The sequence below is a fragment of the Dendropsophus ebraccatus genome, chromosome 5, assembly GCF_027789765.1.
Source record: "Dendropsophus ebraccatus isolate aDenEbr1 chromosome 5, aDenEbr1.pat, whole genome shotgun sequence".
In the NCBI taxonomy this organism is placed as follows: Eukaryota; Metazoa; Chordata; class Amphibia; order Anura; family Hylidae; genus Dendropsophus; species Dendropsophus ebraccatus.
The window spans coordinates 121,144,400-121,171,072 of NC_091458.1; the positions used below are offsets into that span (position 1 = coordinate 121,144,400).

The 26,673-nt window shown below is 47.5% G+C and overlaps 3 protein-coding genes across 3 annotated transcripts in view; 1 reads left to right on the forward strand and 2 right to left on the reverse strand.

The window, feature by feature from the left end:
- ZZEF1 (zinc finger ZZ-type and EF-hand domain containing 1) overlaps positions 1-8,171 on the reverse strand; it is an 86,986-nt gene extending 78,815 nt beyond the window's left edge. Inside the window, exon 1 of the mRNA XM_069971145.1 lies at positions 7,710-8,171. Within this exon, the coding sequence (XP_069827246.1) occupies positions 7,710-8,090 (381 nt within the window). The 5' untranslated portion in view covers positions 8,091-8,171. The remainder of the gene's footprint in view (positions 1-7,709) is intronic.
- A 7,978-nt stretch (positions 8,172-16,149) lies between these two features.
- On the forward strand, positions 16,150-19,946 carry CYB5D2 (cytochrome b5 domain containing 2). Its single transcript, XM_069972466.1, has 4 exons — positions 16,150-16,493; positions 17,487-17,627; positions 17,988-18,171; positions 19,716-19,946. Exons 1-4 carry the CDS (start codon positions 16,217-16,219, stop codon positions 19,927-19,929), a joined length of 816 nt encoding a protein of 271 aa, XP_069828567.1. The 5' UTR covers positions 16,150-16,216; the 3' UTR covers positions 19,930-19,946.
- A 2,067-nt stretch (positions 19,947-22,013) lies between these two features.
- The window catches only part of ANKFY1 (ankyrin repeat and FYVE domain containing 1), a 43,773-nt gene continuing 39,113 nt past the window's right edge, over positions 22,014-26,673 (reverse strand). Inside the window, exons 22-25 of the mRNA XM_069971146.1 lie at positions 26,156-26,280; positions 25,606-25,752; positions 23,032-23,122; positions 22,014-22,869 (exon numbers count right to left, since the gene is read on the reverse strand). Of these exons, the coding sequence (XP_069827247.1) occupies positions 22,737-22,869; positions 23,032-23,122; positions 25,606-25,752; positions 26,156-26,280 (496 nt within the window). The 3' untranslated portion in view covers positions 22,014-22,736. The remainder of the gene's footprint in view (positions 22,870-23,031; positions 23,123-25,605; positions 25,753-26,155; positions 26,281-26,673) is intronic.

Consider the following 26,673-nt stretch of genomic DNA (forward strand, 5'->3'; position numbering starts at 1 on the left):
AAAAAAAAAAAAAAAAAAAAAAGGTTATTATTAGTAAAAAGCCCCCTCCCCTAATAAAAGTCTGAATAACCCCCCTTTTCCCATGTTATAAATAAAAATAAATAAATAAACATGTTTGATATCGCCGCGCACGTAATCGCTCGAACTATTAACCACATTCCTGATCTCGCACGGTAAACGGCGTCAGCGCAAAAAATCCCAAAGTACAAAATTGCACATTTTTGGTCACATCAAATCCTGAAAAATTGTAATAAAAAGCGATCAAAAAGTTGCATATGCGCAATCAAGGTACCGATAGAAAGAAGACATCATGGCGCAAAAAATGACACCTCACACAGCCCCATAGACCAAAGGATAAAAGCGCTGTAAGCCTGGGAATGGAGCGATTTTAAGGAACATATATTTGTTAACAATGGTTTGAATTTTTAACAAGCCATCAAATAAAATAAAAGTTATACATAATACATATTGTTGTAATCGTAACGACTTGAGGAACATATATAAGAAGTCAGTTTTACCCCAGGGTGAATGGCGTAAAAAAATACCCTCCAAATAAAAGAAATGGGTTTTTTTTTTTTCAATTTCACCACACATTGAAATTTTCTCTGGTTTCGCAGTGTACTTCATGAAAAAATTCAGCCTGTTATTGCAAAGTACAACTAGTGGTGCAAAAAATAAGGGCTCATGTGGGTCTCTAGGTGAAAAAATGCAAGTGCTATGGCTTAAAAGCACAAGGAGGAAAAAACGAAAACGCAAAAATTTAAAATTGGCCTGGTCCTCTAAGGGTTGAAGCTTTGGCTGTCTACGCGTGATGGGAGTTGTAGTTTGGCAATAGCTGGAGGGTCTGAGTTTGACATTTAATCTACTCCGTCTTCTGCCTTATCAGCTAGAGCGCAGTCATATCAGCACTAAACACCATACTATAAGTCACCTAGATGCAGGTGGCACGGTGCCAGGTACAGTGCGGGTTCATCCTTAGGTAAATTCCAAAGACTAGTTCCCCAGTGCCAATACCTGTCAGCACGCCAGACACAAGGTTTAAAGTACAAGGCGACTCCTTTCCATCTTATCACTTCTAATGTCTTGTAATGTTTTTCACTGGGACAGTAACTAATAAAATATTCATATGGAAACATCATGACTGCACACAACGATATCACTCTGAAGGCTTCTAAGGAGCCAGAGAGGTTCCCAATGACTGACCGCAGTAAGTGTGTCTGCGCACAGTACTGAACCCAGAACCACAGGCCTTACCAAGCCAAACTATTACTTCTCTAAAGAAGCCACCTTCCTCACAACTCCTCTTCCTCCTCACTGTAAGGTGGAGTACTTCAGCCACACGGCCAGTTCATAGGGAAAAAAAAAAAAAAAAAACCCTGAGGACGCCTGCAATATTAATTCCGGCTGCTTGTACATTAAGGAACTGCATTATCAGCACTATCCTTAGCATGCAAACAGATTCCCAACCGTGTGTTCATGTTACATTTTAGCTGCGTTTTGTTTTTTTTATTTGATTGGTGAATTCACAATGAGAGATGGGAGTTCACCAAATAAAGCAGTTTTAATAAAGTTTTAAAGGGGTTGTTTACCAGAAAAAAAATTCTTTCAAATCAACTGGTGACAGAAAGTGCCAGAGATTTGTAATTTACTTCTATTAAAATATATATTGCTTTCCGGTACTTATCAGCTGCTGTATGTCCTGCAGGAAGTGGTATTTTTTCGAGTCTGGAGAGCAGGAGGTTTTCTATGGGGATTTGCTTCTGCTCTGGACAGTTCCAGACATGGACTGAGATGGCAGCAGAGAGCACTGTGTCAGACTGGGGAGAATACACCACTTCCTGCAGGACATACAGCAGCTGATAACTACTGGAAGACTGGAGATTTTTTATTAGGAGTAAATTCTCAAACAAATCTCTTGCACTTTCTGGTACCAGCTGATTTAAAAGAAATTTGGTGAACAACGCCTTTAAAAACACACAGTGGGACTTGATATGAGCTTCAGTGACAGTCAGGCCCGCCTCTAGTGCTTCAGGGTGGGTCGGTATCTGGGAATAGACCATGTAAAAAAATTATTTATGTAAAAAACATTTAAAGCAATGTACCTACAGGTACATTCGCTTTAAGACTGAAAAAACGCAGTGTGAACCCAGGCTAACACTTGTGTTACAATGCACCATTACAATGTGCTGTCTGACAAGTAGGGGACCACCCTGAGACACCCAAATACTCTGGTAGAGTTCGGTTTAAGTGACTGAAAACCCATACATGCCTAGTCCTGGTCTCAGAGGCGGATAAACTGTATCCAATAGGGCATGGTCACACATTGTATAATTTAGGCTAGGTTCACATGACAATTTTGCTATCAGTTTAATGTATCCGTTCTATGAAAAAACAGATGCTGGTTTACACCATTCGTTTTGATTCATTTTCCATTGACATACATAATAAAAAATAAGGGATCAAAACAATACGGATACAGTGAGAAAGATTGCAAAATTGTGATGTGAACCTAGCCTTAGATGCAGAAAATCCACAGCACTCGCAGCAGTGAAGACAACCAGAGTTCATATATCTTATCCCAGGACTAATAATCTGCACTTCTATCTCCCTGGAAGAGTTTTCTGCTATCTACCTGTCTGGAGTCCGGGCTGTTTAGCTCATTGATCATTGCAGAGGATGGATACAATTACATCCATTCCCGAAAGCCTCAGAATATAAATATATAAGTCCTCTCATTAACCCATTCCTATCACAGCCAAGTGTCGGGGTAGAGGTAACCTTTGCCTTAGGCAGGGTGTACTGGGAGCTCGAAAAGTAAAGAACTGTATGGCATTTTGTTTAGTAAATCTCCCCGTGTTACAAAGTAGCAGAAATTTACATTTATACAAAGGGGCAATGAAAAGAGTTTACACCATCAGGGGCCTAAGTAGTTATATATACCTAACTTCAAGGCGGTTCATGGTTATCACCAGCCGAAAGGTGTTACATCTGCTCTGGGAGCTCTGTAGTCATTTCCATCACATCAGCCAGACCAGCAAAACCTGATGGACCCCATTATAAGTAAACGGGGGGCACTGAGATGGTGTCCGTCATGTGACAGATCCGGTAATGCACCATGATATTCTTAAAGGGGTACTCCAGCAAAAAAAATGTTTCTTCTAAATAAACTGATGTCAGACAGTGCGAGAGATTTGTAATTTACTTCTATTAAAAAAAAAAAAAAGGAACTTCAGTCTTCCAGTACTTATCAGCTGCTGTATGTCCTGCAAGAAGTGGTGTATTCTTTTCAGTCTGACACAGCACTCTTTGCTGCAGGAACTGTCCTGAGCAGTAGCAAATCCCCAAAGAAAACCTCTCCTGCTTACTAGACTGGAAAGAATATGCCACTTCCAGCAGGACATACAGCAGCTGATAAGTACTGGAAGACTGGAGATTTTTAAATAGAAGTAAATTACAAATCTCTGGCACCAGTCGATTTGAAAAACATTCTTGCTGAATTAACCCTTTAAAGAAAACCTGATACAGAGTGCTTTGAACCTCGGACTGGGCCATAGAATCACCTTTCAACAAGACAATGACCCCAAGCGCACAGCCAGACACCTGAACTGAACATCTCTGGGGAGACCTGAAAATGGCTGCTCACCGACAGTCCCCATCCAACCTGCTGGAGGTGGAGAAAACCTGCAGAGAACAATGGCAGAAAATCCCCAAATTCTGGCATCATAACCAAGAAGACTGGGGACTATAATCACTACCAAAGGGGCTGCAACTAAATACCAATATCAATGCAATATATTAGTTTTTCCTCAATAAATTAACAATTATTTCTCACAGTCTGTTTTCACTTTGCTATTATAGGGTATTAAAGATAGAGAAGAGCACATTAAGGCTGGGTTCACACTATGTATATTTGAGGCTGTATTTGGTCCTCATGTCAGGTCCTCATAGCAACCAAAACCAGGAGTGGATTGAAAACACAGAAAGGATCTGTCCACACAATTTTGAAATTGAGTGGATGGCCGCCATATAACAGTAAATAACTTCCATTATTTCAATATAATAGCCGTTGTTTTAAAATACCAGCAAATATTTGCCATTAAATGGCGGCCATCCACTTAATTTCAACATTGTGTGAACAGAGCCTTTCTGTGTTTTTAATCCACTCCTGGTTTTGGTTGCTATACAGCCTCAAATATACGTAGTGTGAACATAGCCTAACAGTGTTAGCGCTTCACTATGCATAGCCAAATAACAGGGAGGCACCATGCAGAAAAACTAAGTAGGAGGTTTAGTGCTACACTGGTACAATGTCCCTTTCATTCTCCTGATCAGTAGGGGGGGGGGGGGGGGGGTCATAAAGTGATGACATAACACAGTAACATGCCGTAACTGTGTGACATTGGGATCTGCTAGTAGTCACTGACCATTCCCTATCCATTCCCACTCTCCTATTCTTCCCCAGCTCTAACAGGAGTAGTAGGTGCAGGTTTCTATGTGTCTAACACTGTAACTAGGCAGCAGAAGAATATATGGCTCCTTCTTATTCTGCGTTGCCAAAGGCCTCAAAGCAAACAATCATATAAAGCGCAGGTCTTACCAGTCCCAGGTATAACCAGGACTGACTTCTAGAGGGAGCGTGCCATGCAGAGCCACTTCTATAACACAGGAGGAATCTGGGCTGTAAGGACACAGACCACAAAATGTGTCTGCCCTATATGAGACCGGGCATAGTAAGGTACCGATAATGGTCAGGCACCTGAGGGGCGGAGCTAAGATTTAAGGGGCCCCATAGCAAAAATTTGTAAGGGGCCCCCCTCCCCTACGCACAACGCAAAGCACTGCACATACTGTATATATATATATATATATATATATATATATATATATATATATATATATATATATATATATATATTACTGCTTGTGCACTGATAACCCCTGACCTCTGCACATTTTCCTTTCCTACTTGATTGCCAGCTGGAGAACAGCGGTTGGGGGTTTTCAGAGCAGTGAAGCTGAGAAATCTCTGTCTTCTGCTTGTTAACCCTTTTTTGTGTTGCCGCATGTAAATAAACATTGGGTCACTTACACACTACAGTACTTAAGGGGTTAAGCAGAAGGACACATGCTCCTACCTTCTCCACCCAGGCCCCATAGCAACTACCTACCCTGCCTCTATGGTAGTTACGCCACTGGGCGCCTCTATGGCAGATCTATTACTAGTCAATGCAAAATAGTCCTGTCTCATCTCCACCAGCTTCCGTAGAGAATGAATGGAGAAGCAATGCACATGGGTGACCGGGCTCTGATTTTAGGGGTGATTGCAGGGGTCCCAGTGGTCAGATCCCCTAGTTAGTTATGCCCTATCCTGACACTGTTCTCCTATCCTGTAGACATAGCCTGACTGGTATGAGAAGTGCATATGGGCCTGACTGGAAGCCGCCACGTTCACTGCCCTGTGACTGGGTGGCAGCCACTTCTATCCGATGCGTGCCAATCTGAGTATTATATTATTCTATCTGCAGCTTGGCCTACAACATAGCAGGGCTGCATGAGAAGGCGGCTCTCCTCCCCTGTCAGCTCTAACATGACCCTATTACATGTGAATTGTTACATCCGTATTATGGACACAAGTCCCAGTGACCGCAGGACTGATGACCTTACAGCTCTCTGGTAAAGTCACAAGAAATCCGATCAGACCAGGGCTTGAGTAGTAGAGAAGCAGAAATAACCAGATCATTACAGTCATTAGGTTCTAATCAGGAAGGGTCCAAGGGCCGGGACCGCCACCATCCCAGGGAATGAAGAGACCACACACAGTACTGGCTGCAGCTAGTCCAATGCTCCCTTCAGTGTTCTGCACATCCAGTACTCCAGCTAAGCGCAGACCGCTAGCCCAGCTCCACACCAACCGAGTCAAGCAGAAACTGATGGTACAGCACCAGGATCAGTGACAGCCCCGCTTCTCTAGGCGGCTCCAGCATTAGGCTGCTTTCACACATGGCAGTATTTGTGCCCAAGCCAGGAGTGGATCCAGCAGGAAACAGAAGCGGATTCAAATGGGATGGAAAATATAAAGAGAGGATGTGTACTTATCTTTCCTGTTTAATCCACTTCTGGTTTTGGCACAAACACTGCAGTCACAGCTTTCCAAAAAATACTTCTGTGTGAGAAATCTGCATTTAAGGGATATTTTCATCTCAGCTCATATAGTTATACGTGTAGAACTCATCAAGTTAAAGGGAATCTGTCACAAGGTTTATTCTACCTTAAACTAGTGACAGAACCAGCATAAACCAGTGACCGAAATGCTGAACAGATCGGAGTTTTACTACATCATTCTGTTTAGCTGTTCTCCTAATATGCAGGAGAACAAGGCTCTTTCCACACCCTTCCCCCGCCCTCCAGCTACTGATTGACAGTTGGCTGAATATACACAGCATGGATAGATAACTGCCAATCAGCAGCTGGTGGGCGGAGTTTTCTGCTCCTCATGAATATCCAGGACTACTGGGCTCATGCACATAATAGGAAGGACTACTTCTTGCCCATGTTATCCAAGAGGAGATCTCGGAATCAGCTGCACAGAACAATGTAAGTGATCCATCATTCTGTTCAGCTTCTCTGTCACTAGTTTATGCTACCCTGAGATTGGACAGCCTAAACCTACTGACCGAGTCGCTTTACATATTTTTAGCATATACTTTCAATTAGCAAGCTTGTCTCCTTCTCCTGATATGCTGCGCTTTCCCTCCCATTGTTAACAACTTGTTGTCTAGGTTACAGACCACCGCTCTGCTCTAAAAGCAGTAGATATAGTATACATATTTTAGCTATTGGACAGTATATATATTAAATATCTATACAATAACATTATAGCTAGCTATATATATATATATATATACACATATATTACAAACACCAGCCAGACCACTGCTTTTAGAGCAGAGTGGTGAGTGGTGGTCAGAGTAACCTAGACAACTTTTGTTATGATCCCACCAGTCACATACCGCCTATACTAGCAGATCACTGTTTATGCCCTCAGAAGTGCCCAGCCCGTGCCCTTCTCCTTATAGACACCATTCTTAGCCACATGTACAAGTCTTCATTCACAGGGCTGTGCGGTATCTGGCACATGTACACACTGCCATCTCAGAAGCCGCACCGCTGCCTGCCTTGTGACAGCTGATGAAACACCCGCCATGAGTCATGATGACAATGGACTTGGGTGACTTTCCTTCTCCCATAGAAGTTGATGCAGTGCTGCAGCGGGTGACGCCGGGGTCCTGGGCCTGTTCACGGCTAGGAGGCTGCAGCCAGAGACCAGGAAGCAGCACTACCTGTGCCCCCCCCCCCCCCCCCGCCTACCTGCCACGGCTCCCCCTGTGCCCCCCCGCCTACCTGCCACGGCTCCCCCCTGTGCCCCCCCGCCTACCTGCCACGGCTCCCCCCTGTGCCCCCCCGCCTACCTGCCACGGCTCCCCCCTGTGCCCCCCCGCCTACCTGCCACGGCTCCCCCCTGTGCCCCCCCGCCTACCTGCCACGGCTCCCCCCTGTGCCCCCCCGCCTACCTGCCCCGGCTCCCCCCTGTGCCCCCCCGCCTACCTTCCCCGGCTCCCCCTGTGCCCCCCCGCCTACCTACCCTAGCTCCCCCTGTGCCCCCCGCCTCCCCCGGCCTAGGCATGTGTCCCCGGGCCGGTAGTGCTTACCTCCTCGCACTCCTCCCGGCCGCTGGCCCGGCTCTCCAGCATCTCTATGAACTGCTCCCGGCTCAGCGCCTCCTCTCCTCGGCTCAGCCTCTCCTCCAGCCAGCGGAGCAGGGCGCTCTGGTGCCGGGACACCACCGACTCTGGGGCCCCCACCTCCCGCAGCCGGGCCGCCGCCTCCCGCAGCCGGGCCTGCTCCAGCAACACACCGGGGGAGGGCGGCAGCAGCGGCGGGGAAGCTGGTCCGGAGACCCCGAGCTGAGCCGGTCCCTGCTGGCTGGTCGATCCTCCTGCCGCCGAGTCCCCTGCCGCTGTCCCGGTCTCCTCCTGCTCCATCCCGGGTTCATCCTCGTCTCCGCTCCCGCCGCTCACCACATTCCCCATAATGATGGCGGCGCCGAGCAGCTCACAGTGTCCGGAGGGCCTGATGGGCCCGAGCCACCCCTCCGCCGGCCTGGTCCCGCCCCGCAGCCCGCCCAGCACTGACAGCTCCGGCCTGACACCTGTCACCAGCAGCAGCAGCCGAGCCTGAGCGTGCGCCGATCCCGGGAGCCCCTCCTCATCCGGCGGGGACACCGGGGGGAGGCAACACTGGGGGGACAGTGCGGAGAGGAGGTGCAAGACACACCGGGGGGACAGTGTGGAGAGGAGGTGCAGGACACACCGGGGGGGACAGTGCGGAGAGGAGGTGCAGGACACACCGGGGGGCAGTGTGGAGAGGAGGTGCAGGACACACCGGGGGGACAGTGCGGAGAGGAGGTGCAGGACACACCGGGGGGACAGTGTGGAGAGGAGGTGCAGGACACACCGGGGGGCAGTGTGGAGAGGAGGTGCAGGACACACCGGGGGGACAGTGTGAAGAGGAAGTGCAGGACACACCGGGGGGACAGTGTGGAGAGGAGGTGCAGGACACACCGGGGGGACAGTGCGGAGAGGAGGTGCAGGACACACCGGGGGGACAGTGTGGAGAGGAGGTGCAGGACACACCGGGGGGACAGTGCGGAGAGGAGGTGCAGGACACACCGGGGGGACAGTGTGAAGAGGAAGTGCAGGACACACCGGGGGTGCAGGACACACCGGGGGGACAGTGTGTAGAGGAGGTGCAGGACACACCGGGGGGACAGTGTGAAGAGGAAGTGCAGGACACACCGGGGGGACAGTGTGGAGAGGAGGTGCAGGACACACCGGGGGGACAGTGTGGAGAGGAGGTGCAGGACACACCGGGGGGACAGTGTGGAGAGGAGGTGCAGGACACAGGGAGGGGGACAGTGCGGAGAGGAGGTGCAGGACACACCGGGGGGACAGTGCGGAGAGGAGGTGCAGGACACACCGGGGGGGCAGTGTGGAGAGGAGGTGCAGGACACACCGGGGGGACAGTGTGGAGAGGAGGTGCAGGACACACCGGGGGGCAGTGTGGAGAGGAGGTGCAGGACACATCGGGGGGACAGTGTGGAGAGGAGGTGCAGGACAAACCGGGGGGACAGTGTGGAGAGGAGGTGCAGGACACACTGGGGGCAGTGTGGAGAGGAGGTGCAGGACACACTGGGGGGACAGTGTGGAGAGGAGGTGCAGGACACACCGGGGGGACAGTGTGGAGAGGAGGTGCAGGACACACTAGGGGACAGTGTGGAGAGCAGGTGCAGGACACACCGAGATGTGGAGAGGAGGTGCAGGACACACGGGGGGGGGGGGGGGGGATGGGGGGGGGGGACAGTGTGGAGAGGAGGTGCAGGACACACCGGGTGGCAGTGTGGAGAGGAGGTGCAGGGCACACTAGGGGACAGTGTGGAGAGCAGGTGCAGGACACACCGGGGGGACAGTGTGGAGAGGAGGTGCAGGACACATGGGGGAAATGTGGAGAGGAGGTGCAGGATACACCGAGATGTGGAGAGGAGGTGCAGGACACACCGGGGGGCAGTGTGGAGAGGAGGTGCAGGACACACCAGGGGGACAGTGTGGAGAGGAGGTGCAGGACACACTGGGGGCAGTGTGGAGAGGAGGTGCAGGACAACCCGAGATGTGGAGAGGCGATGCAGGACACACTGGGGGGACAGTTTGGAGAGGAGGTGCAGGAAACAACTGGGGGCAGTGTGGAGAGGAGGTGCAGGACACACCGGGGGGACAGTGTGGAGAGGAGGTGCAGGACACACCGGGGGGGACAGTGTGGAGAGGAGGTGCAGGACACACCGGGGGCAGTGTAGAGAGGAGGTGCAGGAGACACCGAGATGTGGGCAGTTGGACACACAGGGGGGGGGGGCAGTGTGGACAGGAGGTTCAGGACACACCGAGATGTGGAGAGGCGGTGCAAGACACACCGTGGGGACAGTGTGAAGAGGAGGTGCAGGACACACAGGGGGGACAGTGTGGAAAGGAGGTGCAGAACACACCGGGGGGACAGTGTGGAGAGGAGGTGCAGAACACACCGGGGGGACAGTGTGAAGAGGAGGTGCAGGACACACCGGGGGCAGTGTAGAGAGGAGGTGCAGGACACACCGAGATGTGGACAGGAGGTGCAGGAGGACACACGGGGGGGGGGGGCGGGGGGCGGGCAGTGTGATGAGGAGATGCAGGGCACACCGGGGGGAGGCATCGCGGGGGGGACACATCGGTGGGAGGCATCACCGGGGTTGGGAAAGCATGGAGAGGAGGTGCAAGACACACTAAGAGGAGGCATCACGGGGTGGGGGGGGCACATGGAGGGGAGGCATCATCAGGGGGGGAGACACGACACACGGAGGGGAGGCATCCCCGGGGGGGCACACACGGAGGGGGGGGCATCATGGGGGGGGTGCACACAGAAGGGAGGCATCACCGGGGTGGAAGGGGAGGCATCATGGGGGGGGAATACACACACGGAGGGGAGGCATCATGGGGGGGGGGGGGGAGGTACACACGGAGGGGAGGCATCACCGGGGTGGAATGTGAGGCATCATGGGGGGGGGAGAAGACATGGGGGAGAGGCATCACCGGGGGGGGGGGGGGCACAGAGGGGAGGTATCACTGGGGGGACAATGTGGAGAGGAGGTGCAGGGCATTAGCTGCCATATGTGTAAATGTGTGTGTATTCCAGAGCAACACATCCTAAAAGAGCGGGAATGACGAGAATGGGGATCAGCCATGGGGATGCAAGAGGTCCCACTTCTAAGAACTGGGGGGCTTCCATCTGTTTAGCTAATGCCCCCTGTAAAATGGCTGAGGGTGCACACCCCTGAGGCCGACCCTGAACAAGGATGTATCAATACGGGATGGACTATACAGGGTGGTCCAAAAGAAGGTGGAAAGTATGTGTTACTGGGTTTTCATAACCCTATTACATATACTGTCCACCTACTTTTGGATATATATGTGTATATATATTTGTGTATATAGCCTCATTCACACGTCTGCAACGATAATTCTACACTAGTCAACTACGGACTCTTGTAGGGGGTCTTACTTTTTGGACATTTTCTCTTTTACGCATACTGTAGAGCTGCTAATTTTCTCATGTTCTGTATTTCTATGTACGTTTCATCATTTGCTGTGGTACTGTACTTTATACTTATCTTTGTCAAAATGCCGAAAAATTCTATAAAAATGTTTGGAATAGAGAAAAAATAATTTATTTGTGCGATCTGCAATACCAGACAAATTTAGAACCCATAGGTTTCTATGTGTGTGTTTACACATCTGCAATTGTTTTTAGATCCATGAATAGGCTGTAAGCTATTACACAGAAAATAGGAGATGCCCTAGTGCAGGGACACAATTGCGGGATAGGTCACTGTCTATAATGTAGCGGTCCGTGAATTGCGGACAGCACTATGAGTATAGCCGTAGCTCACACATCCGGCAGAAGATCACACACCGAGGGGCCATATATATGGTTGCTCCAAGAGGGGGGTTGTCAGGTGGTACATTTGGTATCTCAGCAAGGACATACCACAGTAGGTACAAACTGGCTCAGCAGTAGAATAGTGGCACAATTTCCATAATAGCCATGTGACCAACCTTGTGCACCCTGAAGACTTGCAAGGGTGCCTCTGAATACCCTGCATCATCACATACAGCACCCCACATGGGCCCAGGAAATAAGTCCGTGGTCCCTGGACGCCATGCAGAAGGTTGTCTGAACCATACGGATGGCGACACTGGTGTGAATAAAATTAGGCCGCATCCTGTTGGGGTTTTATAGGCCAATGGTGGTGTTGGTGGTCAAGGACAGGGGAGCGTCTTCCTGGCATCCCCTAGGACTGTTGGTCATTATGACGCTGTCCTTTTTTTAATAAATCACATACATTTTTATTGAAAATAAAAAAATAAACCCATCCCTCCCGCAATACCCCATCAAATCCATCCCTACTCCCAGACTGCATAACACATGGGAAAAACATACTGGATATACAGATGCAAAGCGCAGAAGATACAAAACTCTGGAACAAGATAGTAGATTAGAAATAAGTGGGGGGCTCTGTGGGATGAGCAGTAGTTTATGATAGGAGGGTCCTATGCCTGGCTGGATTACAGGGTGCAAGTCCTGATTCAGCAAGCCATGAGTCCCATATTTTTTTAGACTTTTCAAAACACATTTGTGTAAATCTTTTCCGCTCTCTCTATCTTCGTCTGAGTACTTTATTCTGAGATATGTAAATGAGCTCCTTAGTCGCCCTGGGGGCATTTCTCGGACCCCCATTGCACCATTCGGTTTGCACAAACCTGCTGATAGTTTCCCTTTAAGATTTCTATTTTCTCCATGATCACAGGCCAGTTGGTTTTCCTATGTAGCTCAGCCCTGGAGGGGGGTTATTAGAGAGGAGAGACCTCCGAGTGTGCAGCATTTCGGCCTCGAGCATGCTCCGGTTGTGCTCATCCTTATGAGCTGGAAAATGCATAAATGGGCTGGGAGATCTGCCTCCATTGCTCTGAAAGGGTGCGTTCACACTACGGAATATATGCAGAATTTTGAGTGGAATCCGCGTCCAAATGCACTCGGAATCCACTAGAAATTTCGTCCATGAAAAATGAACATTTTACTTCATTGTGTTGAATGGGCTTTCCGCTCATTCATTCACACGGTAGAATTTCCGTCACGTAAATTTAGTCGCGGATCCGCGTTCCACCAAAAGAATTGACGTGTCAGTTCTTGTGGTGGATTCCCCTAGAAGAATCCTATCCTAAGTCAATGGGGCTTAAATTCTGTTTGTAATTCCGCTTGCATTACACTCGAAAGCTATGTGCATGCTTTATCTTTGGGCGGACGGCGGAATCTGGCAAACCATAGAATGAAGCCTGCGGGTTCTGTCGCTCGCATCTCCGCACATCCCATAGACTCCATTCTATGTCCATTGATTTGGTGGACAACACTTTGTGCACAAACTGATGGAGCTGCTGCAGCAGTTATGGGTCCAGCTGAATATGAGGGGTGTTCAGCAGCCTGCGGCTTGTGGCATCTCTTCTCCTATCTGAATAGGTGGTCCTAGAAATATTTCATTGTTAAGTAGAAATCTTTGCCCAAATGACCCTAATACTCGGCCACCGATGATCTCGCTGCCCCGGCTACATCCTGCTATAGTTCACTTTCAGCAGGACTGCACAGAATCTGTACATAGTAGAAGCCATTGTGCTGCCACATGCTCTGCAGTAAGTGTGTCTGCACAGGAGCTCCGGCTTCCAGGGACAGGGATGCACTTATTGCTAATTGCTCCTTGTATGTATAGACTCCAGGCATTAGGTAAATCACAGCGCTCCATACTGACTCACTAATGTATGATGAATAAGTCCATGTTATTTATAGCTAGCTGCATGCAGCACAGGAGAGGCAAACCTCTGTACTCTACACATTGCTCCTATTGCTGTATGGCAGATGTAACTGCAGGTGGCACAGAAGAAGTAACCCTATCAGTGCCACACACAGCGCCTCACACTGACCCACCATGCCACTGGTTATGGTGAATGATATTCTTCAGCTGGATGGTTCCCTAACAGGAAAGATGGAATCGTCAAACAGAGTGATAAAATGTAAAACATCGCTCAATGACAGCTGTGATACTGCAGGGGTATGCTGGCTGTCCAGTGACATACAGATTTATAGAGCAGCTGTCACCAATCCTGAGGTGTCTGTCCATTAGGTCACAATTCTGGAGTATATTAGAACATTGTGTTAACACCCAGTCGTCAATTTATTCATAGCTTTCCAGGAAAAATAGCAGAGAAAACGGCACAATACAAAGTTAAAGGAGAAGTCAGGCGAAAAGTTTTATTAAAGTATTGTATTGCCCCCCAAAAGTTATACAAATCCCCAATATACACTTATTATGGGAAATGCTTATAAAGTGCTTTTTTTTTCCTGCACTTACTACTGCATCAAGACTTCACTTCCTGGATAACATGGTGATGTCACGACCCGACTCCCAGAGCTGAGCGGGCTGTGGCTGCTGGAGAGGATGATGGCAGAGGGATACTCAGTGTCCCTCCAGTGCCCTGTGTCCCTCAGTGTCCCCCTACCATCATCCTCTCCAGCAGCCACAGCCCGCACAGCTCTGGGAGTCGGGTCGTGACATCAAAAAAGCTTGGGCCCGCTGCTTTTTCCCAAAAAATTATAATAGGCATAAGGGCCAGTTCACACTGAGCCAAACTTGCGGAATGCTGCTGCAGAACTCTCCCCGCAGAATCTCACCAGCCTTCCTGTCATACAGGCAGTCTATGGAAGGGCTTGCGCCTGCTCTCTTCGCACTGAAGAATTGACTTGTCAATTCTTCCGAGGAAAGAGGGAGGAGGCGCGCGAGCCCTCCCATAGACTGCCTGTATGACACGAAGGCTGGCGGGATTCTGCGGGGAGAGTTCTGCAGCAGCATTCCGCAAGTTTTACTCTGAGTGAACTGGCCATTTCCAGTAACTAATGACAGGTCCTTAGACATGTCAGAAGTTACTGATCTCATTGGTATCACAGGGTACAGCTAGTGTGCTACACCCTGGCCAGCAGGACAACCAATTTGTTTGCTGCATAGATTTTAATAAGACTACACTGCAGCGATTCCTCTCTCCACGCTGTGTAAGAAAAGTTGGGCTCCATAGACTTACATAATATAATATGAAGTTTTCCCTTAGAACTCTTTAATATAACTCTTTAAAGAACACTTTAATAGAGCATTTGATTGACAGCCAGGGAGCGAAGCGTGCCGCCATGCAATTACAGTAACACTTTAATAGCTAATAGAACTTATAGTGAGACACATGGTGCCTTTCATATATCTGTCTGTGCTTCTTGGGTGTAGAAAATGCCTCCAGTGTAAATAACCAAAGTGGCGTTTCCAAGTTGTTGAATTGCTGCAAGCTGGAATGCTCCCCTGCTCCCAATCCCTATCCCCATGTGATTGACAGCTGGAAGCAGAAATAGGGATGGGAGGGAGAGCAAGGGAGCATTGCAGCCTGCAGCATTTCAGGGTCTCTCTGACACTGCCGCTCTTCTGTAGTCACTAGGGGATGATAGGGGGAATGTATCAAAGTGTAATAGTGCACCAATTTCATTTAAGGGAATCGGTCACTGGGTCACTGCTGCTTTAAATGAAGACAACATAAACTAGTGACAGAAATGCTGAACAGATCAGTGTATTACATCATTTTGTTTAGCAGTCCTCCTAATATGCTGGAGAATAGGATTCTTTCCACACCCTTCCACCACCCTCTAGCTGCTGATTGACAGTTGACTGACTATATACAGCATGGCTAGGTAACTGCCAATCAGAAGCTGGTGGGCGGAGTTTTCTGATTCTCATGAATATCCAGGACTTCTGGGCTCATAGACATAATAGAGAGGACTACTTATTGTCCATGTTACTCAGGAGGAGATCTCTGGAACAGCTGCACAGAACAACGTAAGTGATACATCATTCTGTTCAGCTTCTCTTTAAACAGTTTCTGCTACTCTTTGATAGAACAACATAAACCTACTGCCAAAGTCTCTTTAGGGTGCGTTCACAAGTAACGGATCCGCAGCGGATTTCTCAATGCAAATTTGCAGCGAGATCCGCGAGATCTGCGAGTTTGTCTGCAAATAGAGTGTACAGGGCAGGGTTCCGCAGCGGATACAGTACGTGTGAACGCACCCTTAAGAGGCCAGCTTGGTATCAGCTATACTTTAGACCACTTTCTGGGGTAAATGTGCCAGGCTGCAGCCCCTTCCCTCTATGTCCCACCACTTAAAAAAAGTAGTCAAGAGTAAGCCAACTGAAAAAAATATAAAGTTTTAAATTTCCCCAACAGGTTAAGGGTACACCACGTCATGTAAAATGATTCCCTGAAGGTACAGAGGACGGAACCCTGAAACCTGGTGTGAATGAGGCCTTTCAGGCATATAATAGTGTAATGATGACAGCAAGGGTATTATTCCATACTGCAGTCATCAAAGGAAAAGTTGTAGCGTGTCATTCTGACTATCACCACTAGGTGGCACCAGTACCGCGGAATGATATCGTGCTGAGACAGCCGGAAGAAGCTGAGCCTCGCACAGTGCCGTGCTCTCTGCAGCGCCCATGCTCGGGTACCTGGCAGCCGCTGCTTTATGCCTGGCGGCGGTGCTAGTGATGCGGACGGATCCCTGGTCCTTCGCTGGGGTCCCCGGATTGAGCTTCATCTTCCCAGAGAAATGCAGGGCGAGCGAGGAGCGGCTGCTGAACCCGGAGGAGCTGTCCCGGTATGACGGGGGGCACGGCAGCCCCGGCCTCTACCTGGCACTGCTCGGGCAGGTGTTCGATGTGCACAAGGGAAGGAAGCACTACGGGCCCGGGGGCTCCTACAGCTTCTTTGCAGGTATAGATATATAGTTATATGGACGCCATCAGCTCCTGGGGGCAGTCAGCATACTGGGAGACATGGAAGCCCCTGCTATATGGTCCTGTTCACACGTTGCGGTTTCATCAGGCTTCTATTGCTCCTGATAAGCAGAATTAGGCTGTTCATAACCAGCACCTACTGCATCCCATTGACTTACAGTGGGGTTAGTGGAAACCATTGGAGAAGCCTTTGCCTTGTACAATCTGCTGTGCTGTTCTGTATAGTGAATAAACGGAAAATCCATGATAAATGAGCAGAGTCTGTTGGGGACCTATAAACATAAATGGCAGGTCACCCTGGAGTGTTGTGCTACTGGCTGAAACATCAGTCACCCCAAAATCTGGGGGGGGGGGGGGGGGGGGTGGAATACAGCAGTGACGTCATACTGCCGCAGCCAATCACTGGCCTTTGTGGTCGATGAAAAAATGGATGCAAGAACAGATGCTATTATAATTTTTTAGCGAACACAAAAATGTGGCTGACCATGTCTTTCTGTACGTTAAAAGTAACAATTAAAAAATATATCCATTAACGGGACAGCAAAAACGCAGTGTGAACCAAGCCTTATCTGTCTCCCAAAATACTTTATCCTATCCCTGGTAGAAGTCAAATCAGAGACCCAGAATTCTGACGTAAGGTGGGCGGTTGGCTACCCTGATCACGTGACATAACATCCCCACCTGAATGCCACCAGGCTCTAGTTTTTCCCAGAATTTTGTGTTGTCATGACCCAGCTGATGGATTGCTCAATCAGCCAGTCAGTGACTGCAAAGGTGTCCCGCCCCTATATATGACTGGCTGAGCGGGCATTCCTGATCTGGGTCGTGATGTTTTAGCAGTGGGAGATCCAGGAGGCCAGAGGGGGACTGTCAGAGGTGACGCGGTGCTGCGGGGGCACAGGGACAGGTAAGTATAGATTCTTTATACTTTCAAATTAAAAACCAACCTATATGTCTTTATTTTATACAGCACGAGATGCCTCCCGAGCCTACGTGACTGGTGACTTTACAGAAGGCGGCCTGGTAGAAGATGTATCGGAGCTGTCACCTGCACAGATGCTGCACCTTAACAACTGGCTTAGCTTTTATCATAAGAATTACGCAGCAGTCGGTAGGTGTTTGGTTAGGCTAGGTTCACACTGCGTTTTCAGCATCCGTTTAACGCATCCGTTTTTTGCAAAAAACGCATGAAAAACGGATTGCAAAAAACGGATTCATTTGTGTGCATCCGTTTTTCCATTGACTTCCATTATAAAAAAAAACGGATCCGTTTTTTTTTGGCGGACCAAAACGGACCAAAAAACGTTGCTGACCCTATTTTTCTGGACGTTAAAAAAAACGGATCCGTTAAACGGATGCTGAAAACGCAGTGTGAACCTAGCCTTAAGAACGTATGACCGTTGTGCCTATCATTGTATTATGGATACTATCGTCTTAAGCTCATATTACTTAGTGTCTTTCTTTTTTAAAGGTAAACTCATAGGACACTTTTATGATGAAAATGGAAATCCGACAAAAGCTTTAGAAGATGCACTAGAAGTCATTGATGTTGGGGTAAAATTAAAAAACCAGAGACATGAAGAGAATAAGCAGTTCCCACCATGTAACTCAGAATTTAGCTCTGGTGCCAGCAGGGTGTGGTGCTCCAGAAACAGGTCAGTATAAGGGGCATGGTCCCCACACTGTATGAGGAATCCGTAGAATGCCCATTGTGTTGTATAGCTGACCCGGATTCTCCTGAACTTGCCCAGTACAGGTGCCCTATGTTTTAGTTGAGCCTTAGAGTGGGTTTACACTACAGAATTCTCGCGGATCAATCCGTGGAATTCCGTCGGCTGTCCGCGCGCCTTTCTGCCGGCTCCATAGACACTATTCTATGGGCCGGCGCATACCGCTATACACCGAAAGAAGTGACATGTGTTTATGGTGTTTATGGAGCCGGCAGAAAGGCGCGCGGCCAGCCGACGGAATTCTGCGGAGTTTAACCATGAGAATTTCGTAGTGTGAACCCACCCTTAGGCTACGTGTACACACAATAAAATACTAGATATGGCTAAAGATAAAACAGTTGGTGAAAAAAGAAAATAACGACCGTGTTTTCCAAAAGCAGGTGGTAAATAACGAGCATGTTCTTTGGACATTCGTAATCAGTTGCAGTTATTATATAATTCTGAAGTATATATTATAATTGTTTTGAATTAACGGCCGTGTTTTTCCATGAAATTGGGGTCATCTACAAAATTTCAACAGTGTGTGAACATAGCATCTCTGTGTTTTCAATTCACTCCTGGTTTTGGTTGCAAAATACTGTGTGAACATAGCCTTAAAATACAATTATGTGAAAAGGGCCTTAGGCTGCATTCACACGTCCCGTGACCACGGAGAATTTTAGGGACCATTGAAGTGAATGTGGCCATTCACATGATCAGTGCCGTGACCCGCACTGCGAAAAAATAGGACATATCCTAGTACGGATCACGGCACGGATCAGCCTCCCCGCCGCCCGGCCACAGAGATGACAGGAGAGCAGGATGTGCTCTCCTGTCATCGCATCAACTACTTACCTATTCCCCCATGCAGACTGGCATACATGTTCACCAGAAGTGGCCGGGACTACTCTGCCTTCTCCCAGCAGCGTAGTCCAGGCCACTTCCGCTGAGCGCTTGTAGCCGGTCTGCACAGGGGAATAGGTGAGTAGTAGATGCAATGATAGGAGAGCACATCATGCTCCCCTGTCATCTTTGCTGCCGGGCGGTAGAGGTGGGCTCCGGCTAGGGGATTGTGTGAATGAGCCCTTAAAGTGCTTATACATCATCAATAACTGCCGTCCATCTGCTCCATCCTCCCCATACACATGAAAGTCTGTCGTGGCCAAACATTCATGGTCTCTATGAGAAGGGGAGGGTAAGGGACACACCCTATCCCCCACCTCCACTAACATCATCTGTCAGTGGAGGCCGCCATGCACCTTATACTGATGGCCGAACCTGCCATCTTCAGCGGGTTCAGCCAGGCTTACCATAAGGACAACATAAGATGGCATTCGTATGTGGTTGTATCATAGGTTTTACAGAAAAGCACTACCGGACCTAGTAAAGTGTATCTAGTCCTGCTGTACACCTACTTTAAGTGACACCATGTTAACTAATCATAGAGGCAAACTGGACTGTAGCTGACCCATTATGCTTTTTTTTTGTAGTGGTGGAATACAAAGAGAATGGGTTGGTGTCCCCAGAAAATTGTATCTTGTTGGATATGATGGCTATCGCTGCGTATGTGTCAGGACAACTGGTCCCCCATCAGAAAATCCAGACTCTAAAGAACACAGTAACAGGGGAGATCTAGACAATCCTTCCCTAAAGGAATATAAAGACTGCAACCCTCTGTTTGACTGGTGCTTGCTTAAAGAATAAATTCTATTTCTAGTTTACCTAAACATAACAGACTGAAATGAGTAAGTATTACATTGAGAAGATGGACTCATTAGTGTAGAACTGGCAGACCATTATTACTGTTGTGCAGCATGGCTATGCGCACACATACTACTTTTGGTCGATTTTGAGGCATAAGCCATTTATATCTCCTAAAACATCCAAAATAAGGAGTTGTTGAAATTGAATAGAACTTCTTTGTAATGATGATATACGTAAGGGATTACAATATTAGGCTGCGTTCACACTACGTATATTTCAGTCAGTATTGCAACCAAAACCAGGAGTGGATTAAAAACACAAAGGATCTGTTCACACAATGTTGAAATTGAGTGGATGGCCGCCATTTAATGGCAAATATTTGCTGTTATTGTAAAACAACGGGTGTTATATTTAAATAATGGCCGTTATTTACTGTTATATGGCGGCCATCCACTCAATTTCAACATTGTGTGAACAGATCCTTTCTGTGTTTTTAATCCACTCCTGGTTTTAGTTGCAATACTGACTGAAATATACATAGTGTGAACGCAGCCTTAGACTGAAAGGTTATGTTTATTGGGGAAAACATAGTATAGTTGAAAGAAAGATCTTATACTCTGCTAGGCCATATCTAGGCTGGATATTCCATGAGATATGGTTGGGCATGGAGGCATACAGGTTTTTTTATGGTATCATGCAGCACATTTGCCCACTGATTTTGCAGTTTAGCCCATAGACCCTACACACTTGTAGGTCTTCAAAGCTGGCATCCCAGCTGGTCCCATAAATGCTTGATTGGCGATAAATCTGACGACTTGTGATGAACGACGAACGCTTGCCATTTACCTCCTGGTGGCTGGAGAAGTTGGATGCCTATGGCTGTATCCAAATTTTCCAGGACCCCCTAAGGCTGCATCCAGCCACCAGGAGTCATATACCAAGGGTTTAGGCTTGTCCACTTCGCTCATTACTACTGGCAACTGGTCAGGTCAAGGAAGTGTTTCAATCTGGCATTTCTGGGAAACCTTTCCTCTGTGTGGGTGAGCATTAGGGTATGTTCACATTGAGTAATCCAGACGTTTCACCTCTTTGAGCAGAGAGAGGCGGCAGCGGAGGAGCGCATGCTCTCCCATAGACGGGCTATGACACACAGACAGGTGGGATTCCACTGCAGAAAATTCCACCTGAATTACTCAGTGTGAACATACCCTTACCATGCTAAAAAAAAATGCCAGTTGGAAGTCCTGCCAATAGAGGCAGCAAATGAGAGCTCAGGATAAATATCTCTCTGGTGTTATTGTCCCTCATATCACTAGAGGTGACCAACTGTCGTATGCAATGGCCCCTAGATTATCACATCAGCAGTTGGGGCAGCGAGTCGCTCTAAGGGTACTTTTACACGGGCTGATGAAGTCCCGATCAATATTGTAAAAGAGCGCCAAGCTAGATCAGTGCTCATTTACTGGGCCTATTACACAGCCTGATAATTGTCTAGGAAAGACTGCACGGACATTGTTAGCGATATCCGTGCAGCCCAAACAGTTAATACATGACCTGTCCATGCTCCCAGTCTTCTCCTCAGCATGCTTCCTGTTCCTGCAGCTACAGCTTCAGAGAGGTCTCTAAGCAGACAGGCCGCTCAGCCAATCACTGGCCGGGACCTATAAACACCAAACAATTATTGTCTCGAACGGCTAATAAGCCAAGTATGGCCGATAATCGTTTGGTGTCATAAGGCCCTAAAGCACTCACCAGGAGACCATCATATTGTATCCCAACCAGAACCTGGACACAAAAATCATGAATACATCTCCCCTCCTCATTCCTTCATTGTTCTTCTAAACAAGATCAGATCTGAACTGTGATTATTCTTTTTAAAACTGTGACAGGAGCTTGTGTGAAACAGTCCATGTAGGTATATCATAGATGTTTTGCCACTGTATGTGTGACCAAAGCTATCTCCTTTAAGCCCATGTTGGTGCAGGTTAAAGTACATAAAGCAACTATCATCGTTTGATGCTTTTCCTCTGAAGGGAGGCAGAATATTTATATTTTTATATAAAAAATACAAACCATACATCGTGTCCATGTAGCTTGGATATTTAATTTGTATAACAAATGATTAGGCTCAATGTATGTTTCTTATGACATGTTAGTGTTGAAAGAATCTCACGTGTTAAATCTGTTACATGGAACACTTGGTATCATGAGGACATGAGAGACATTGTGCAAGTGTCTGAGAAGTACAACTAAAATTATAAAGGCCTTTGATCAACAGGTAATATGGATGCTGAAACCAATTTCATGATATGGGCATACTAAAGGAGGAGGAAGGTACTATAAAGATTTCATTATAATGTTGGTTATACAGCTTACATTTTAAGGCCACAATTTTATTGGCTTTCCTCAAAGCTAAACCCTGTATTACAAAAAAATGTTCATCTTGTATATTCACCCACAGTGTATGGGAGCACACATAAGACATTATTTTAAGATCATGTAAATGAGTGGTAGCCTGAAAAGCTCTTGAGGACTAAGAGGAAGGGACTGTGGATATGATGCATTGATCTTCAGACCATACTATGAAGCCAGATCAACACAGTATCATCCCAAGCTAGTACATAGTTTTCACTTCAGAAGTCCAGTTAGTATCTAGCAAAGCCTATACATGTACAATCAAATTATTTATACTGGAATATATTGTAATATGGTCCTTTGTCCATGATGAAGTGCAAACGTCGGCAGCTCAATCCATCAGCCTTCACAGCTGCTGTTCTTCATGTAGCAAGAATATGCTACCATGTGTACTAAGACACTCCGCCAAGAGTCAAAACATCAAAGCATATGTTGCAAACTCGAACTGGTTTATTCAGATCAAACTTGATAATGGGAATCTCCTTCGTTGAGCATTTATGACAAAGAAGTCGTCCACAGTGTCGACTGTAGGAAGAAAAGAAATTTGGCGTAAATATTAATGTTAGGAATGGGAGAGCAAAAATGGAATTTCTGGATTGGATTCTATGAAATTTTATGAGCACACTAATAGTAAACTTATATTATGAGAATTTAGGTAAATGTGATGTACAAAGTGACCCATCTTACCAGTGGTGCTTTCGTGTTGTAACGCCAAACTTGGCAGCGCACTCGTAGCAATTGGAACCATCACACCATGGAGGCTCCTGGGTTAACATGTCTGGGAATAGAGAGGAATTCTTATAAAATGTATGCAAAATGTACCATAAGTTTAAAACAACATTAAGGGCCCTATCACACCAAGAGATTATTGGACGTATTTGGCCAATAATCATTTGGTGTAATTCAAAAGCATTGGTTCCAAGGCAATGATCAGCTGACATGCACAATGTTGGCCGATTGTTGTCTTTAAACATGTTCAGAAAGAAAACCAATGATAGCGACGGTCTGCTGGCTCTCATTCCATGTAATAGGAGCAGCAGCAGGCTATCTTCTATGGGCCACCTGGACAATCTAAAGATGCATGGTGCATGTAATAGCGAGCAAGAAAGAAAGCAGCGCTCGCTTGCTCCTTAATATCGGGCCATGCATCAGGCAATATAGGCAGGGCTGTGGAGTCGGTAAGCCGCAGCTCCAACTCAGACTCCTGAATTTTATCAGGACCGACTTCATAAATGGCCAGTCATATACCAGGGGAGTTATTTATCACACTGGCTCAGCAGCTTCTTCCTAATGTCCTACATGATCCTGGGGCGACTTCTGAAACATACAAAGGAAGCTTCTCCTGTGTGTGCAGTGTATGCAGCCAGTCTCCAGCCTCCATGTCCTGAACTACTTACAACTAGACTAGATGGAGCAGGTGGTCTTTTCCTGCTGACAGTCTTCTATGTTTCTAACTAAATATTCACCATACTTAAAAAAAACACTGCTAACAATGCCAGATACCTGTGAAATAGAGGTCAGCCATAGTGATATACAGGGGGTCACACATAATGATATAGAAGGTCACTGTGGGGGCACGCACGCGCACACACACACACAGCCTGCTGCAGCCATAGCACACACACACACTGCCTGCTGCAGCCATAGCACACACACACACTGCCTGCTGCAGCCATAGCACACACACAGCCTGCTGCAGCCATAGCACACACACACACACAGCCTACTACAGCCATAGCGCACACACACACAGCCTGCTGCAGCCATACCACACACACTGCCTGCTGCAGCCATAGCACACACACACTGCCTGCTTCAGCCATAGCACACACACACACAGCCTGCTGCAGCCATAGCACACACACACACACAGCCTGCTGCAGCCATAGCACACACACACACAGCCTACTACAGCCATAGCGCACACACAGCCTGCTGCAGCCATAGCGCACACACACACAGCCTGCTGCAGCCATAGCGCACACACACACAGCCTGCTGCAGCCATAGCGCACACACACACAGCCTGCTGCAGCCATAGCACACACACACAGCCTGCTGCAGCCATAGCGCACACACACACACACACACAGCCTGCTGCAGCCATAGTGCACACACACAGCCTGCTACAGCCATAGCACACACACACACAGCCTGCTGCAGCCATAGCACACACACACACACACAGACACAGCCTGCTGCAGCCATAGTGCACACCACACACACACACAGCCTGCTGCGGCCATAGCACGCATACACACAGCTTTCTGCAGCCATAGCACACATACACACAGCCTGCTGCAGCCATAGCACACACACAGCCTGCTGCAGCCATAGCACACACAGCCTGCTGCAGCCATAGCACACACAGCCTGCTGCAGCCATAGCACACACAGCCTGCTGCAGCCATAGCACACACACAGCCTGCTGCAGCCATAGCACACACAGCCTGCTGCAGCCATAGCACACACACAGCCTGCTGCAGCCATAGCACACACACAGCCTGCTGCAGCCATAGCACACACACAGCCTGCTGCAGCCATAGCACACACACAGCCTGCTGCAGCCATAGCACACACACACAGCCTACTGCAGCCATAGCGCACACACACACAGCCTGCTGCAGCCATAGCACACACACAGCCTACTACAGCCATAGCACACATACACACAGCCTACTGCAGCCATAGCGCACACACACAGCCTACTGCAGCCATAGAACACTGAAGACACACAATCTTCTCCCAGAGAGAAAACACCACACTGAGGACAGAAGTTACACCTACACTACTTATGTCTTCTCCTCCTCCTATTACACAGGATATCTTCATATTACACTGCTGCTCATATACAGTCATCCAGCATTCAGGAAGAGAACAGCACAGATCTCCCCCCACACAATGGACTCTTCCAGCTCAGAAACAAACTGCCAAATAGTGACCGACAACTTTTCCATGACCACCCTTATGTAATAGGGCCAGTGTCCTATTACTGATATATTCCCTGACCCCCTTATGTAATAGAGCCACTGTCCTATCAGAATGTTGCTCATAATATATATTCATGAGCAAAACTTGTAAAATTCATATCAAAATTCAATTCTACATTTTTTAAAGATTTTTTTTTAAAGCTGTCGGAGTCGGTACATTTTTTCCGACTCCAGCCAAAACTAGCTCCAACTCAGACTCCACAGCCCTGAATATAGGGCCCTTATACATGAACTGTCTACTTATACAGATGTTTTAGTCTTAGTATAACTTGCCTAGAAGTCTAAAGAGAAGCTGTTTTGTAGCGACTTGATAGTTGAATATGTTGATCCCTTGGTTGTTGTTAACTCCAAGTCTAGCCCCAGCTTTCACAATGGCTCGGCAGAGATTGGCGTTTCCTTTCATGTAGGCCAAGAGAAGGACTAGAAAGATAAATCACAAAGCTTTAATGAGAAAAATTATAATAATAAGCAAATCTGAAAGGGTAATACTGTTTAAAATCATCAAAATATACACTATTAGGCACTTATCACAAGGTTGATCAAAGTTTTAAAGAGGCTTTCCTGCCAAAATATATACTTAATATATAGGAGTCGTAAAGTTAACATTTACCCCTGGGCTACCCACACCTGGCGATGTATATCAATACAATCTACCAGTCCTCCCATTAAATGGTTTCCACAAGAGTGTATGGTAAGTGTACCACCCTGACTGCAGACTACTACAAAGCCTGTTGCACCCCAGACTGCTAATGTTCAATAAGTTCAACAAATACTACAAAGAAAAACCTAACAAAATACATTCTTTATTAATAAATATAATCACCTGTGTTTCCTTCCGAATCTGGTTTATCTAGTGGATATTCTGGCATACATTCCAAGAAGAGTTCAAAGATAGCAGCTGCGTTTTCCTTCCCATACTGCCCTAAAATATGTATTGGCGATTGGCCCCTGTCAAAATAAATGTGTTATTTGTTGGCATGCCATGATATATTAAAGTTTTTTTTCTCTAAGAAAGGAGGACAGTGACAGTGATGGCGCAAATTTGAAGCACAGATTTGATGCTGCAGATATCAATGTGACTAAATGACTGTACACGGCATTAAATCTGCTGCAGATTCTGTAGACGTGAATGGACCCTAATGGTAGAAAGAGGCCATTTACATGTACCGCAGTTACGGTCCGTGCACTAACCATGTGCTAGGGTCATGGTGAAGATGTGCTAGTAGCATGAAGATTTAAACTGTTTCACAGCTCCCAGCATCATCATAAATTATGACGTTGGGAGTTCTGAAGTCCGTTCTGTAGAACAACGTCCACATAACGTGTGAATGTCCCCTTGGC